General features: G+C 43.2%; 1 protein-coding gene across 9 annotated transcripts in view; it reads right to left on the reverse strand.

The window, feature by feature from the left end:
• Window positions 1–18,788, reverse strand: part of BBS9 (Bardet-Biedl syndrome 9) — a 547,267-nt gene that overhangs the window by 495,382 nt on the left and 33,097 nt on the right. For 8 of the 9 annotated variants that reach the window (XM_074988121.1, XM_074988123.1, XM_074988125.1 and 5 more), the window contains one exon: window positions 6,614–6,788. In XM_074988121.1, the coding sequence (XP_074844222.1) occupies window positions 6,614–6,788 (175 nt within the window). Of the gene's footprint in view, window positions 1–6,613; window positions 6,789–13,725; window positions 13,943–18,788 lie in introns of those variants that run through there. The other variant, XM_074988127.1, reaches the window with a different exon arrangement.

The following is an 18,788-nucleotide window of genomic DNA, read 5'->3' on the forward strand; positions in this document are numbered from 1 at the left end:
AATATGGCCCACAGCTGGATTCATTCAACACCACCCCACAGCTCAGCAGGAGCTTGGGGCAGGCTCCCTGTCTGCCATGCTCCTGGCACACAGCTCAAAGCAGCTGGTGGGCTCTGGGGACGGGGGCACTTTGTGTGCTGCTGGGTGGGGACAGCACAGTCTTGCAGCCCTCATTAGCCAGAAACTGGCCCAAGAGTGCAGGCTGGGCAGTGCTTGCAGCATGTAGGGGACCCCCACCCAGAGATGCACATTGCCCCTGCAGCCAGCCACTATGAGTGCCCCTTGATGCATGGCAGGCAGGGTGCCTCTTTGAGTTGCCTAAGGTAAGGGCCTCCAGGCCAAAGACTGTATCTGGCACCCGCTACCCTGGCACCCCATGGCACAATCCCCTGCCCCAGGTCACAACCCACTCACTCCCAGGTCACAACCCAAACCCTTCAGCCCTGCCCCACACCAAAACCACTTCACAGATCCTGCACCCACTCCTAAACACCTCCTCCAAGTCAGAATTCTTTTCTGCAGTCCTGCCCCCTCTGGACTTTGTACTGCAATCTCCTGTCCCAGGTCTCAACCACATCCTTCACTCAAACTCCCCACCCCCTCCTGTACCCCAATCGCCTAATCTATGCTCCCTTCACAACCCAACCTCATCCCAGTCTCCACACCCTCTCCATTAATATTTTAGAGGGGTGAGGCTCTTGATCATTTACCAAATTCTGGGAGTGGCCATCCCCACGTCAAAAAGTATTACCCACTCATGCATAAGAAAATGTCCTCAGGGAAGACAAAGGGGAGGAGGGATCAAAGGCTCAGTTGATCCTGAAACTGTGATAAAAGACACCACTGAATAGACAGAGGAAAAGTTTGGCCAAAAACAATACAGCAAACCCCACTCTCTTGAAACAAGCCATGGATCTTTAAACCATCATGAACAGAAACTAAAACTTAATTTTTTTAAAAGTTTCATCTAAAAAATTCAAAAACAGTAAATTTTACTATCAATTATCTACCCTGGAAACTCTGATGTCAATTTTCTACTTACTTCACATCTTTATGCTTATACCACTAAACCTTCTCCTGATCAATGCAACTATACAAACATTACAATCTATTTAGTATCCAGAAGCAAACGGAAAATATTCCCACTAGTGAAAAGCATAAAGACTCCATTAACTGAGTATGTTGTTTGAGAGATTATAATAGAAATTCTGGTGCTCAATCAGTAAAGTATTTATTATGACAGTAAAACACAAGCCAAGTTGTTTTACCCAAAGATAACATCTACTCTCGAGGCATAAAATGCAAAACAGAAAAAGGGTTATATTCCTCTAAATCCTTTGGGATATGGATTATTTCTACAATCTTTGTTCCTCCTCCCCCTTGCAACGATGATGCATTTTGGCTATAAGCCCTTACAATGAAGGAAAATGTGCATTTTTGGTCTTGAAAGCATATAATCTTGTCAGACTGGAATGCTGGGTAGGAGTTTCATAGGAATCTGTATGATTCATGAAGCTTAACTCTTGCCGAAAGAAAAATTAAAACTAGCCAGCTACATCATTGATGTAATCAGAAGCAAATTCCTTTGCAGAAAGCACATTTTGTTTTATTTGTGACTTGAACCAGTGACATATTGGTAGAGACTGACCCACAACCAGCTGATTCATAATCTGCTGTTTGCTATAAATTACTGGATCACAAGGAATATTCCCATTCCAGTTTGGTCAAATATTGGGTATTCCCCAGCAAAGACCATGTTGCATACAGGGGATGGGAACGACAGCTACTTCAGCAGCAGAAGAAGAACCTGGGACGTCTAATCAGAAAATGTGCCTGCTCTGCTTCAGACAGGAACTTTATGTTTTCCAGATCAATGTTGCAGAAGCGGGACTTAGAAGACTCTAGTAGACAACAGAGCTGGCCTTAAAACAGGTATATGAATTGTTTCACATCTGAGCAATGGCAACAGGTCAGTCAGTTGCTCTAGAAGCAGTTCTGATTACTCTCAGTAAACAGCAGCAAAAGAACCGATGATGTGGAGACAGTTCAGCAGTCAGACAGGCCCACAAAAAGAAGGAGCAGATCACCAGGAGGACAGGGCTCTCTAGATCCACTTCTTTACCTCTTTACAGGGGCAGGGAGTCAAAGTGATGCAAGACAAGAGCACTCCTATAAGTTTTATCAGTACTCCCAATCCCCCAGCTGAAAGTTTCAGTAACAGCAGCAGGAGTCATAGTAGCCAACACAGGTGGCACAATCCTGGAGGAAGAAATTGTGTTAAAATCCTCTACTTTTGTTTTAACACAAAGATGTGTGTGCCATGTATTCATCTGTACAGAAGTTAGGATGGAGGCTGGCACTTTGCAACCACAGGTCTGTACTATTAGTTAGGGGTAATGCTACTAGCATATTTACTTAGCAGCAGCATAATTGGAAAGCTGAAGGTCACAACTTCATAGCATTGCTTAGCGTTTTGGCAGAACTGAACAATTTATATAACTGATTTCTTTCATCTTCAACCACACATAATTTAAATGTTATTACCAGTAGCTGTGTTGCTAAACAGTCATCTCCATTGTGGCTGAATTATATGCTGTTTAAATTGACTACTACTTGGCTCTGATCACTTTCAAATTTTGAAGGGTCTCTGAATAATAGATTTTTTGCTAGTTGTCTAAAATAATGATTCACGGAAAGTATGCTGTTACTTATGAGGGGGAAATGAAGCTGTGCTAGATTGTTACTACTCAAAACTAAATACTGAGATCTTAAGTACAAGGACCCTTAAGATTCTCACAATAGTTTCTGGGTGCTTTGTAAAGTGACCCATAGATGCCTACTTCATTCTTAAACAACACCAGGAGACCAACATATCAGTAATTTTCCCTTTTAATTTACCCATTGATGTGTTGCTTATACACTTTAATTCAAAGCACAACATTAACATCAGATAGGGCCACAGAATTATTCCATCTTTTCTGATTCTTACATTTATGGTTATACATAAACTCTCTGCTATTATTTCTTCCTTGTCCCCTTTGCTATGCAACCCTCCTTCTTAATCTTTACCTTTGTAAAAGTCCCTTCTCTTTAAGTCTTTTGTACATAATGGCCCTTGAGCTTGTAGCTCCCTTCTCTGGGCACCAATGAGTGATTGTCGCTTCATTCAACTGTCTCCTTAATACCGCCTATAATGCAATCAGAGATCATCTTCTATACAGGATCCAACATTCAAAAAAGCTATCATGCTAAGGCCAACTGAGGTCTAACCAACTGAAGCCAAACATTCTTCTGGTATTGTGATATGTTATATCTTTAAACCATTCTGTTCAACTTAGATTGTTAATTCCCTGATTCAGGGATTGTGTTTTCCTCTGTATTTTGTACATCACAAAACATTCTGATACTCAACAAAACAACAATATACCATTTTTTGTCTTTCCAACATCACTGACTTTTTTCCTTCACCCATCAATTCCACCTCATTTTTCCACAATTCAGTTATCACTAACAAAGCAATTCACTCCAAAGACAATGCCATTCCGCATCAGTCACTCTCCATACTTTAAGAGCAACAATCTATACTTCCTACAATCCATTATATCATATACTATTCTTTGACAGAATAACAAGTCTTGTGGATAAGGGAGAAGCGGTGGATGTGGTATACCTAAACTTTAGTGAGGCATCTGATATGGTCTCACATGATCTTCTTATAAATAAACTGGGCAAACACAACTTAGATGGGTCTACTATAAGATGGGTGCATAACTGGCTGGATAACTATTTTCAGAGTAGTTATTAATGGTTCACAGTCATGCTGGAAGGATATAACAAGTGGGACTTTGCAGGGGTCTGGTTTGGGACTGGTTCTATTCAATATCTTCATCAACGATTTAGATACTAGCATAGAGAGTATGCTTATTAACTTTGCAGATGATACCAAGCTGGGAGGGGTTGCAACTGATTTGGAAGATAGACCGTAATTCCAAATGATCTGGACAAACTGGAGAAATGGTCTGAGGTAAACAGGATGAAGTTTAATAAGCACAAATGCAAAGTACTCCACTTAGGAAGGAACAATTAGCTTCATAAATACAGAATGGGAAGTGACTGTCTAGGATGGAGTACTGCAGAAAGGGATTTAGGAGTCATAGTGGACCACAAGCTAAATGAGTCAACAGTCTGTTGCAAAAAAAAATTATTTATATATATATGAATCTGGGATGCATTGACAGGAGTGCTGAGAGCAAGGCACAAGAAGTCATTCTTCCACTCTACTCAGCACTGATTAGGCCTCAGTTAGAGTATTATGTTCAGTTCTGGACCCCACTTTTCAAGAAAGAGATGGAGAAATTGGAGAAGGTCCAGAGAAGAGCAACAAGAATGATTAAAGGTCTAGAGAACATGAGCTATGATGGAACACTGAAAGAACTCTCCTGGTTAGCTGAGAAAAGAGAAGACTCAGAGGAGACATGACCGTGGTTTTTAAGTACCCCAAAGAGGTTTACAAGGAGGAGGGAGAAAAATTGTTTTCCTTAGCATCTGAGGATAGGAGAAGGAGCAATGTTCTTACACTGCAGGAGGGAGGTTTAGGTTGGACATTAGCAAACACTTCCTAACTGTCAGGGTGGTTAAACACTGGAATAAATTGCCTGGGGAGATTCTGGAATCTCCATCTCTGGAGATATTTAAGAGCAGATTAGATAGGCATCTATCGGGGATGGTCTAGACAGTGCTTGATCCTGTTGTGAGAGCAGGGGACTGGACTCGATGACCTCCCAAGGTCACTTCCACTTCTTGTGTTCTATGATTCCCATCCAGAACACACTAAGACCTCACTAGATTAATTCATGAGTATCCAAAACTGAACTACCTCACACATTAAGCTGAGAGACTTCTGTTGGGCTTGGCAGGTAAAGAGCCAGTGAGTCACCTCTGACACAGGGTACCCCATTCCAGGTCAGAGATAGCAGGTTCTCTGTTGGAAAGCAGTCAGTGGAAAGAGGAGAATTTTTGAATTGAAGCAGATACCTGCTGAGAGACTTTATCATATGGTTAGAAGCGAGATATAGTGATGCATTAAGTCTGAAGCCAGGCTTGGAGAATTTCAGTAATATCCAGCCATTAAGGGTAATTTTGGAACAACAGAAATGTAAGTAGAGAGGAAACGTTTAGTCAGATGAGATCAGGGGGGTTTTTTTTGTTTGTTTGTTTGTTTTTTTATTTTGGGTTTGGTGCTGGACTTCAGGTCTGGCTGACGTACCCCTGTACACTGTAACTTTCAAAGTGAATCTGAGGGAAGTAATTTTCTGTTTTAAATCTACCCTTTTTAGTTGCTCTGTAGCACTTAGCAACCAAGTACGTTTTATCAAATATATCTTTTGTTCTGTTAATAAATCACCTTTTTAAGACAATGATTTGATTCCTGTTTCCTGGAGAGGGTTCTGCATGTATGCATGCCTAATACTGAAAGGTCAGGCATCAGACTGCAGTTTATTTTTTCTCTTTGTTTTCAAGCTCTCTCCTAAGGAGGAATATGGAGTAAGCTGTTACACAGAAGCATATAGAGGCAAGGTATTTTATGGTCTCTTGTGGGCCTCTGTGTTCTGCACTCAGCATGTCAGAGTGGGGAAACAGCCCTGATAGGGACACTGATCCATCCCTTGAAAGACGACTAGAAGAAATGTGGTCTATTTATGCCCGCAGCTGGGCAGTGAAAGCCCTCTTTTGATTTGGTCAGGTTAAGCAGCAGCCATCCTCCCATCTACACAAGTATCCGAAATACCAGATTTTCTTCATCATTCACTGTGTGCACTATGTTAGTTGTTCCATTCTCAGAGGCCTGGGAAAGAATTTGCCTTTCCGCCCAACTGACCAACACAAGGTGGGTTTTCTCACCTTCTACCAGAGGAGGTTGAAGGCTTGAGGGAACCTAACTAAGCTTTTGCTTTTGATATGATGTTGAAATTCATTATGTAGCTTTGGACAGATGTAGAGTGCAGGTACCCTGCAGGCAATTGATGCAGTGATCAGATTAAATCCTTCCCCTATTCATTTTATGGAGACATGCTTCACAGGAGTGCAAATGGGGATTGGGGGATGGGGGGCAGTCCAAGGGTGAGTTAGGGGTCCTAGGACTGGCATGACAGGGAGTCAGCTCCACCTCCTTTATACACCCCTGGATCCTCTCAAGGGGGAAGAAAAGGAACGTGGTGATGTCCCAGAAGTGGCTAAGCCAAGACCAGGAAGGATGAGGAAAAGGGGTTGTTGGCAGCCCTCCTAGAATATGTAAATTATTATGGATTTAACTGCACTGCACAGTTTTATCTGGTGGGTTCTCTCAGAAATCTAAGAGTAAAGTTGTTCCATAATTAAACCACATCCAGTGTCTCCTGTACTTCTGGTATACTAACACAACAACAGTTCAAGTCTGAGCTTCTAGGAACAGTATTAAGAAAGGCATCTGTTCTTTCCTCTTTAAAAAAAGTAATTATGTGGTACAACATGAGTAAAAACAAATAAAATTTTAAAGCTATTCATACCTTCACAAAAGCAGGTTATGTGATGGCAGCCCTAACAAAAACTACAATTACTTAACATTTACACATACTTGTAGCTCTCAACTTGTTGACAGGAAGAGACTGTAATGAAGGAATCCGTTCGAGAGCTGTAAGTTAATGGACCAGGCAGAAGAAAACCAGGTAGAAATCGGCCAAAAGCATAGCTTTCCTGTTCAAACAGCATAAGCATGCCATCCATGGACTGTATGCATATCAAATCACGACCTAAATGAAAGGGAAACAAAGCGCTATTAATCACATATTAGGTTGTTTATGAAAACATACAGGTTGGAACACTCGTTTACCATAAATGTAAACAAACACTAATTTCCTATATTGAATGCATAAAGGGGATTTAAAAATAGGCATCAGTGTAATTTATTCACACTTTAAGGCCCCTTTATACAGTCAGTGAGTGACTTTGGAGTAATTGAAAACCAGGCCCGTGTTATTTACAGAAATTAAAAGTGAAATTACACTACAGTTGGATATAAACAAAACAAAGTAGCTGTGAATCCCAAAGAAAACAAAGAGGTCAAATATTGTCCCCACTGAAGTCAACCTGTAATCTCTCATTGACGTCAATGGAGCCAGGATTCTGACACTCCATTACTTGAATGGAGTTACATGAAGCTAGTGTCCAAAGGTCCAATTACAGACCATTGAATTAAATTCTGTATAAAATCAAAGAAAGATACAGACCATGTTGAATTCACATTCTAAGTAGACTAGATAGACAAAGCATAGAATAAAAGGATGGTGTGACAACTGATGTGAGTTCTACTTTATTTTTGAATATCTATTACAGGAACAGAGGATGGCAGAAGGGGATGAGTTAACAGAGGCAAGGGATTATAAAATAAAGAAAGGAAACTGGACAGGAAAATGAAAGTGGTAGTAAAAGCAATGCTGGCAGCAGAAAAAGAGTGCGAAAAGGAGGGAAGAGGAAACTGAACTGACAGAGAAGAAATAGGAACTACAAATAGGAAAAAAGACAAATCCAAAAACTTCATAGGGGTCTGAGCAGTGAAACTCACTCTCCAAATCGAGAAGGGGTGGGTCCCACCAGCCTCAACCTCAATTAATGCTGCTCTTGCCACCCAGGGAAGCTATGTGGGTCCTGGTACCTGGTCAAGTGGGAGAATCCCCCTCCACTTTCAGATAACTCCTGGAAGAAGTTACTCCCTTCTTTTGCTGATGTGGAGGATGAAGTCCCTAATAACGCCCTGGAGCTTTACTCATCACATTCCCTCCTGTTTCTTCCATAAGGTAATTTAACCCACAAGTAAAATGAGATGACTTGAAGGACAACTGTACTTTACATTTAATGGATTTTGCCAGTTTGATTCACAAATCTATTACTTAAACAAATAATTTTAATTTAAAAATTATCTTCTAGAAAAAAAACTAAACCTTCCAAAGTTATAAAAACATTATTTGCCAAAACTAGTTAACAGTTTCCTTTCTTAAGCGAACAATATATTACAAGAAAACAAAAGAAAGAAAAAAATGAGTTGTCCAACTTAGATTAATATTCTAACTTAACTGGGAGAACACAATTATTATAATACAATGACCTAAGATCAATATTCAAAATCTACAAATCATTCCAGATGAAATTATATTAATATTATAGTGATGATCCTTTCCCATAGTTTTTATCCTTCCTGTATTTTAAATTTTTAAAGGAAGTTCAAAAATATTGAAGTCTGTAATGAGGAGTTAATATACTCATGAATAATGAAATCAAGAACTCAACTACAATAGCAGCAAGGTCTCATTGGTCACATGGCAATTTCACTTACAGCAATACAAATTAAGAGCAATACTTTTCAAGTCAAGTGACATCAGAATCAGGTTGTAGATTCAGCACTACATTCAACATTACATTAATTTAAAGATGCACATTATTTTTAGCACCCAGACATACAAAGAAATACACAACAAAAAGGCCCAAACACTCACTGAAATTACAAAAACTATTAAAGCCAGTGGAAGTAGGTATTGAATCAGGCCCCTATTCTGCAAACGTGTGTAAGCAGCCTAATTTCTTTCAACAAGACTACTCACATTCAAACTTACACACATTTGCAAGTGTGTGAAGGATTACAACGTATGCATGCAGGATTAAGACAGGATATTGTTTTAAAAAGAAAGCTAACATCCTGCTAGATATCTTCTCCTCAGACCCTACTTCTCTAAGGCTGTGTCTACACATGCCCCTTCCTTTTATCCAAATCTTGAAGGAGAGAATACTGGTTGCCTCTTTTAGACAAAGGTCAAAGATCAAATAATACCATAATTTTTCCATATGCATTTTACCTCCAATGTTGTCTCTGTGGCTTTGTGCAGCAATACTTCTCTAAGGGTGCATCTACACTAGCCAGCTACTACGAAGTAGCCAGCACAACATCGAAATAGCACACATCACGTCTACACACAACATGCGCTATTTTGATGTTGAAATCAATGTTAGGCAACAAGACGTCAAAATCACTATTCCTGTCCAAAGATGGGAATAGCACCCTACTTCAACATTGAACGTTGAAGTAGGGCGTGTGTAGACAATCCGATTCCCGCTACTTCGAAATAGCAAGGTCCTCCATGGTGGCAATCAGCTGAGGGGTTGAGACGCTCTGTCCAGCCCCTGCAGGGCTCCATGGTCCCTGCATGCAGCAGCCCTTAAAGCACCACGGACCCAGATTTCCTGTGGCAGGAAGCTGAGAGTGTACAGGCAGCCGCACACGCATGTGCTAGCCCTGCACGCCCTCCAGAGGCCCCGAACCACCACCCACCACGCATGGCAGCCAGCCAGCTCCCAAAGCACCCCCAGGGATCCCCCCCAAGGGGATCCAGGCACCCCCAGCAGCCAAACGGGGGGCCAAAAAGAGGCAGGGCCCCTCCTGGCCAGAGGCCAAGCTCCGAGACCTGGGGTAAGGAGCAGGTGCTCCAGGCAATGGGGAGCAAGCAGTGGAATGCAGAAGCGTTCGCCGGACTGGCCAAGGGCCTGGCCACCCAGGGTCAACCTGCCCGCACTCAGGATCACGTCCAGAGCAAGGTGAAGGAGTTGCAGCAGGGTTACGCCCAGGCCCAGGACTTGGCCAGCCGGTCTGGGGCCGCCCCCGCCACTTGCCCCTATTACAGGGAGCTCAGGGCCATCCTGGGCCCCCAGGACACCTCCTCCCCGCCCAGCCACCCTTGACACCACAGCCGATGAGCCCCAGCAGGCCTCAGAGTCGGAGTCCAGCCCGGAGGCCAGCCCCGCACCCCAGGGCCCACCCGAGGAGCCACCACTTGGGACGGCGGCGGAGGGGTCCAGCAGCAAGGAGAGGGGCCTCCTCATAGACCTCCCCTCCCCGAGCACCAGCCGGGCATCTGCCCACCAGGGTTCCCCTGAATGCGGCAGTGGATGGTCAGGTACACACCCCACAGGGCATACACCCCTGGGCCATGGGGCGGGGGCATCAGACATGACCAGGAGCCCCACACACCCCCAGCAAACCCCAACCCACAACTGCCCAGCCACCGCACAGTCCCAGGATGGCGGCATGGCCATCAGCACCCGTCAACACCCACACTCATGGACAGCACTGTGCCCTAACCCCAGGGGCGGGAGAACCATGCAATGGGGACACCCAACAAGGACACCACACCCACTGATGGGGACAGACACCCAGCACCCAAGGGGGAACAAGGGGAATGGGCCGGGGCACAGTACTAACAGCCTTCCCCTCCCTCCCTCCCTCTCCGCAGCTGCAGAATCCGAGGCCCCAGGCATCCTGCGTGGTCCCCAAGAGCCCACGGGAGGTCAGCCACTGCCAGCACCCAGGGACTCCTCCAAGGCCAGCGGGATGGGCATGCCACCACTGGACCCAGGGGATGGCCCCCATGGACCCTCAGTTCCTGGCAGCTCTCCGGCAGCAGGCGGAGGTGGCCGAGGAGAGGCTCCACTTTGGCTGGGAGGAGTCCACCTGGTGCTGGGCAGCGTGGCAGGAGTTCATGGGCGTATTCTGGGACACAGCCGGGTCGAGCTGGGAGGCTATCTCCCAGCTCCTGCCCCCCCGCCCCCCGTCGCCCTCCCTGCCACTCCACCTGATGCCCCCCACCTGCCTCGTCCCCTGCTGCCCCCCCGGCCGCACCGCCTGCCACGCCACCTGCCGCCCCACCTCCTGCACTGCCTGCTGTGCCGCCTCCCAGCCCCAAGGACTGGAGCCCACTGGGGCTGAAGACTGGCTGGTGGAGGCATCCCAGCTGTACCTGCCAGTCCTCCCGGCCCCCAGCCAGCTGTGCCGTGGATCACAGACAATGGGGGGGGAGCTGCAACCCATACCTGCCAGGGGTTGCGCCCCTCTACACCCACCCCAGATTTATGGGCCAACGGCCAAACCATCCACTGGTCCCCCATTTGTGTATATAGTTGTCCTCTTGTATATAGTTGTCCTCCTTTGTACGTTGGTTCCAGGTTTTGATGTGAACATAACACAGTTTACTGATTTTCAATATCCACAGTTTATTTTCCAAAGAACCTGAGACATGTGCTTGTTGGGGGGGGATGGTGTGTGGGCGGTGTGCAGGCAGTGCGAGTGATGTTGGGAGGGTACCTCCAGGGAAGGCCAGGGAGGTGCTCAGGGGGTCTCCCTGATCAAAATGGGCCCACAAGCCCTCACGGACCCATACCCCCTCACGGTGGGCCTGAAGACTGGGTGCGGCAGACGCTCTGGGGAAGCCCATGCTGGCGTTGACTGCCCACCCTGGACGAAGGCCTCCCCCTTGCTCTCCACAATGTTGTGGAGTGTGCAGCACGCACCCACAACCTGGGGGATGTTCTGGAGGCCAACATTCAGGCAGGCAAGGAGGCACCACCAGCAGCCCTTCAGGCAGCTGAAGGTCCTCTCCACCACCTGGCAGGCGTGGTTCAGTCAGGTGTTGAACCGCTCCTGGCTGGCAGTGAGGTGGCCAGTGTATGGGCACATGAGCCAGGGCTGGAGGGGGTAGGCTGCGTCCACCATGAGGCAGAGGGTCACGTGTTGTCCCCCAGACCTCATGCTGTGCAGGCTGGGTATGTCTGGGAGAGGCCCTTTAAAGGAGCAGCTTGCTGTTGCCCTGGAAGGGCTAGTCCAGCCTGTGACCCTGTTCGCAGGCTTTCCTGGCCTCTTATTTCGACGGATAGCACTTGTGTGTGTGTGGACGCTCCACATTTTCTTCTGGGGCAGCTCCTTTTGACATTCCCCATCGCTACTTCGATGTTGAACATTGCCAGCTCCAGCCCTGGAAGATGTGTAGATGACACGTGCCGAAGTAGCCTATTTCGAAGAACACTGAAATAGGCTACTTCAATGTAGCGTGCTAGTGTAGACATAGCCAGGGAGTAAATTAGAGCTAAACAACAAAAGAACACTGGTGGCCATCAACAAACTTTATAGGATCATGTGAAAACTTGACCACACTCATAATAAGTGGTAATCCAGCTAACAACATGCTGGATTACAGATGTTACCAGACAAGAGTGTGCTGGACTACAGAGTTTCAAACAGTATACAAACTGCATTTGAGGCCAAGTAGCCAGAGAAGGAGTAAGGAAAGTAGAATGTAAATAGCTGTATTGGAGCTCTCTTTTACACACACACACACACACACACACACACACACACACACACACACACACACACACACACACACACACACACACAGTCTTTCATGATTGCCCGTTCTATAGACCCTAAGAATTCTATAGGCCCTTCAACCTTACCGCCAAAGAGTTCTGTACACAATTCACTCCATTCCCATTAACATATTGCTCATATTTGTTGGGGGGAACATTCAAGAATGAAACACAGTCCCATTCTTTTCCCAGAGGTTGAGTACAGTGCTTCTCAACCCCTAGAAAAAAACAGAACTGAATTTCAGTCATTCATAAAGAAGCACATTGATGCTACTAGACAGAAGGGCACTTTTTAAAACAAATTTTAGAAGATCATGATAGAGTTTCAACCAAATATGACCTATTCCAATAACCTATTTACCCTAAATACAGACTTCTAACTTAAAAAAAATTATACTTTATTCAAACAAATGTTCTCTCTTTTCTTAAAACCATATTCCTCAGATCAGTCTTATATTTAACACAACATATTTTGTAGCAATGATTTACTGACTGCAGATGCAAAACATATTTGTCTCATACCAACTGTTTTAATAAAGGCAGAAATACCACTCTAGTTTAACAAAATCATAAATCAACATAGAGAAGAATTTCCTTCCACCTTAGAAAGATCCCATTTCCCTTATTAAACATGAAACAGAGCAAAATAGTCCATTAATCAAGGAGGTCTATAGTGGCTTCTAAAGGAAATTTAACTAAGCTAACAACGAAAACTAATTTTCTCTAGTTAAATCATGCTAGCATCTGTACAGATCATCTATAATGTTGTGCAAAAGCATCTATAACATGGAACTCATTAGAACAATGTTCAAAAGCTCTCAGACCAACATTCTGCCAGCTACTGAAGTAAGCCAAACTAATGCCTTTTATGTTTTCTTTACAACTGCAAGCGAAAAAGACAAGATATATCATACCGTTTAAGACATTGGCCACAAGAGTCATTGACAGCTTCAAGCTGATGATTTTGTCCCATCAGGTTTAATCTATAATATATTGACATTTGTTTCACTTTTTTGAAGAGTGGTCCTCTCAACCTTTTTAGGAAATGTGAATTCTGTAATTCTGTTAACAGTTTGAACTTTGTGAACAAATGCTTCCTATTACTAAATTCGATAATTTTAATACAATTATGGATTTAACATGTAAAATCTTGAAAGCATTTTCTAAAAGGTATAATTGTTTTAGAATTGTAACTTTCCTTAGGTTTTCTTACACTGAGATGCATGTTTTTTAAATTAGAGTCTATGGCTTCTGTTCAAATCTAGATTTTATTGTTTATAAAAGTAGAAACATATTTTATATTATGCACATGCATTATATATGCATATATAGACACACATGCCCTGTATGCAGACAGCCAACAAGTTTCTTTTGAAATTCTGTATGAAGTGGCTTTATTAAAAAGCCTTTCCAGTTACTTCATCTCTTAAACACTGTTTCAATGACCTAAATGATCAAACACAGCATTTTACAATTTATTCATAATAATTTGTCACTCACATTCTGAGGTTTAGGGTGTTCAAAGAGATAAGTCAGCCAAACTGATCACTGATCACAGTTGAGATAAAGATTTAGCTCATAGCTTAAAGGTCAAGAAGCTCTGAAGCACTAGCCAAGATCACAGCAGATGATTTCATCAACACATGATTTTAAAATTAGTCACTGGAAATTATATATTAATAAAGTAACTTAAGGCACTTTGGAACAAAAAATCATAACCAAGGCACTTGAACTGAATTAAATCCTATATAATATCAAGAGTCTCAACTTTCTTTTTTTTCCTTTTTTTTTTAAATTTCAACTAATGCTTCTTCAAAGAAAAAATAAAGAGAGAGAAGATGGCACAACGAAGCCAAAGACAAGATGCCATATTTAACATTCTACGTCACAGCTTTTGTCAATTTAATCAGACGATCAATCTTCATCGCATTTTGCACTAAAGAAGAAAATTCTGTCCACAGATCTAAAACATTCTACAAATTTTCACATATTAAAATTTACAACATCCTTGTCATGCAGGCATATAGCAGTATGCCTGTATCCCTGCTTTGTTTTATTAGTCTTGGGAGATGGATTACTGCAGTTTGTCTATCTTTGGAGACAAACAGGCCACTGTGAAATGCTCTCAAAGAAATGGCTAACCACTGGACCAGAATACTGATGTACTGATAGACTACTAAATCATCTCCGGTCCACAGTTAAGAACTCACTGGTCCCTAGTTGCCCTCTTACACATACACCATCTCTTAAGTGTCACCATGGTTCACCCATGACCTGCAACAAACAAAAGAGATGAGAAAATTAAAGTGTTAATGATGGACACCAAGAAGTCGGGCTTTTATTCTGCAATACAATTCAGAATGTGGCAAGGTGTCTCAAGAACAGATTCTAAAACAACTAGGGATAATTTGTGAAAATATGACAACTGGATCCATTCCCCCCTTGACTAGTGAAAAGTCAGCTTGCACCCTCTTTGCAACAGGGACTGTCTTCTCAGTATGCGTATGTTTAAATGAATCTGGCACATAAATATCTTGTAACACCATCTACAGCATTGCAATGTAAACACCTGTTCTCACTTTCAGGAAAGACTGTAAAATAAGAAGCAGGCAACATTATCTCCCATAAATGTAAACAAAATTGTATGTCTTTGCAATTGGCAGAATAAGAAGAAGGACTGAGTGGACCTATAGGCTCTAAATTTTAGACTATTTTGTTCTGAATTCAGTCACGTAAAAAAATAATTCTATATCAATAAATTGCATTTTCACAATAAAAAGTTTGCAATAGAGTACTTGCATGAGGTGGACTGAAAAACACTATTTCTTTTATATTTTACAGTGCAAATATTGTAATAAGAATAAAGTGAGCCTTGTATACTTGGTATTGTGCATTGTGACAGAAATCAATATATTTGAAAATGTAGAAAACTTCCAAAAAACATTTCTAATAAATTTAAACTGCTATTCTATTATGAACAGTGTGTTTAAAACTGTAATTAATCATGATTTTTTTAAATTGCATAATTAATTTTTCATCGTTTGAGAGCCATAACCTGAAGAAAATAAAAAAATTGCTCAAAAATAGTTTATAAATAGTTCAGGTAAAACTGAAATGATGTCTGTTGAAGTATAAAACTGTGGGTAGCTCAAATTGTTATAATACCTTCAATAAAAAGGTAGACATACACTTTCACGATATTACACAACTTACAAGTCCAACTTGAGCAAAATCTAGTCAAAAGCTGTTCGTTAATAGCATTTTTTAACCCTATTACTTAGCTGGCTGGCAGCCAAGCCATTTTAGATGCAGACCTGACTATTGTTATTTAAGCATTAATCATCTCAAGACTAGATTACAGGAAACCCTTGATTCACTGGACCCTGATTTAGTGGGCTTTGGAAATATTGAACTGTCTGCCAGCCCCTCCGCAAGAAAGTAAATGCCAGCAACTCACCAGAGCCACTGCTGCCACTGGCAGAGCAAGTGGAGGGGCCGCCACCACTGGAGCTGTCAGAGCAGCTGGAGAAGTCACCACTGCCACTGGAGCTGCAGGAGCCTCCAGAGCAGCTGGGACCACTGCCAGCATGACCAGAGCTACCATCGCTGGAACCGCTACATCGTCCCCCCACCAGGGATGGGCACAAACAAAGGCAGGCGGCACTCATGTACGTGCCCCACCCCAGTGGGAGAAGAATGTGGCGGCTCCGGTGGCGGCGGCCCCGACCAGTCCAGTGACAAGTCCTGTGGCAGCAGCAGCCCCAGCTGCAGCGGCTCCTCCAGCTGCGGTGGGTCCTCCAGCCACTCTGGTGATTCTAGCTGTAGCAGCAGAAGCAGCTTCTCCAGCCCCAGTGGCTCCAGCGGTGGCTCTGTTGATTCACTGGCATCCATTTGGGGTGGGAGAAAGGTTGGGCAAGCCTGGCTGGGGGTGGGGGGTTACTATGGTGAATACAGTAAACCCTTCAGATTTAACAGACTTTTGGCATTAACGGAGACCCCTTTCTCCCAATTAGTCCATTAAATCAAGAATTTCCTGTATTGCAATCTGTGCTCTTCCTAAAAGATGCAAAAGGCTACTCAAACATTATAAATAAGTCTGCATGCACAATTCCACCAGCTGTATAAAACAGACAGACAAAAGCACATGGAATAACTCAACATTCTATCTTGGCTGCCAATCAAATTTCAGGTCCATTTTACATCTTTGGTCCTCATCCATAATCCCTAAATGAACTTGTATCAGTGCTACCTCAGAAACTCAAAACATGGAGTTTCCTAGGAATTTCACCATTACCAAGTACAAGGTTTACACTTCTATGGAAGACGTTTGGGGTTGAAGTTTTTAGTGGAGGCCATGGACTTCTACACCAGCTCCAGTGACCTCAGCTATTGACTTCTAGCCAGAAAGGACTTCCCCACCAATTGCACTCTAGAAGGTAGAAGGGAATAGTGTGAACTTTCCTGCAAAGCCCATATGTGCTGCAAATTTGTTAATGTAGGTGTAATTGCTGGGGTGATGGTGTGTGTAATGTTAAGATCATGCAGTGGTCACCAGCATCAGAGAGCTGGTCATTTCCATGAGAAAAGTAGGAGCTACGTGTACAGAGAGACCTCCACAAACAAATCTCAGCAACAACCAGCTCATGATTCTTAATTTGATCACCCCTTCTTACACAAAGGAGGGGGAATAATTTTGATGAGAGAGGCTACTCCAAGATTTTGGTAAGTGGCTAAGGCCTGCACTTTTCTATGGAGGGTATTTGTGGGTCTGAGACAGAGGTTGGATGCAGAAGGGAGCTCAGGGTGGGGTGCAGGAGAGGGTGTGGGGTCTGAGAGGAAGTCTGGGTGAAGAGGAGGGTTGTGACCTGGAGCAGAAAAGTAGGGGGGCAGGGTCTAGGAGGGGGTACAGGTGCAGGAGAGGTTTCTGGACTAGGAGTCGTATAGAAGGGGATGCCGGGTCTCGAGGGGGAGTTGTAACCATGGGGAAGGAGAGTGCAGAGTGTTTGGGTGGGGCCTGGGGCAGAGAGTTGACAACAGAGGGTTGGAGTGCAGCTCCCAGCCAGCAGCCCAGTGGGACCCACGGGCTCCTGCTCTGCTGAAGCTCAAGGGCTCAGAGCAGTAAGGCTTTGTATGCTGCCCCTGCCCCCCACAACACAATCTTTCAGCTGACATTGGTACGTTCCAGTGGGAGCTGAGAGATTGTGCTGCGGGCAGAGGCAGCACGCAAAGCTGGCCCTGCAGCTCCTCCCTATCATATGGTTCCAGTGGGGCAGGCCACAGGCCAGATTCAAAGGAGACCCGATTTCTGGTGGGAAGGATCCCCTGTATTAGACCACATAGTCTATCCCCTTAATAGAATGAAACTGTTCTCTAAAGTATACTTCCTAATGTATTTGTCCTTCATAGTCTACTACAATTTTAAAGAAAGATTTCTATTTCTGGGTGTTTTGTCACAGTTTTGGAAGAGCTTTCCCACGCACGCCCCCCCATAATGTATCACAACCAAGAAGTACTGCTGGTTCCCACAAGCAGCTGCAGAGATTTTTTGATATATCCTTCAACTCACTAATGCCCCAAGTTTTGTTATTCATTATTTCTGTCTCTGGGACAACACTTTAAAAACATGAACGGACTCACTACACGCAGCACTAATAGTATGAATAAGGCAATTCACATTATCTTACTACATTAAAAATTGAGGTCAGCACAATTGTTCATCCACGCTGTTCAGGCAAATCACGTAGCAATAAGTTTTCATCTCACACAAATGATGTGATATAAAATGTATGTTTACCATATTCTGTTACATCATAAAAAATATATCGTTGACAGCAGAAATAAAATGTATGGAATGCTCCCATAATAGATAGTTATAATAGTGATTGGGTGGATTTTATGTTTATCCTTACTACACACGAATAAACCCCTTCATACAAATACTACTGTTGAAACATATCTGGTTTGTACAATAACATAACATGTTGAAACTCAAATAATATTTACAACAAGGTGCTTACAGTATTCACTGATCATCAATGCACATAGAATAGCTAGTAAACTGTATTTGTTAAAGCTGTAAAAAATATTTAATCCATATAGGACTTGATCCAGGAACAAGTCAATGGCAATACTCCCATTGACTTCAGTGGTGCAGCTTTAAGACATAAAGCAAAAACTAAACTTTTTGTTTGTCTTCCTTGCACTGTCTCCATTATGCACTTCGAGTTTAGTTAAAATGCAAGTTTACAATGGTCTGTTGTAGGACTTAAATGTCAATTATAAGAAGCACAAGTTAAACTAAAAGAAAAGTTCATACAAAATTAGATATCTTCAGATTTCAACTTTTTATACTTAATTGTGTTTCCTTTGGCCATTTGTTTTTAATGTGCAAGCAGTGAATGGTTTTTTTATGTTTCACTTAAAAAAAAAAAATGCAGTGTTCCAAAAGCTCAGCCAGAAATGTCCATTTCAAAAAGCTAACTGCAGCCAGTTGGCTTTGCCATTGACATATTTATAAAGTGAAAATATATCCCATAGTGTTCTCTGCAGATCAGCTGGAATCA

This window comes from Carettochelys insculpta, chromosome 2 (assembly GCF_033958435.1).
Source record: "Carettochelys insculpta isolate YL-2023 chromosome 2, ASM3395843v1, whole genome shotgun sequence".
Classification (NCBI taxonomy): domain Eukaryota; kingdom Metazoa; phylum Chordata; order Testudines; family Carettochelyidae; genus Carettochelys; species Carettochelys insculpta.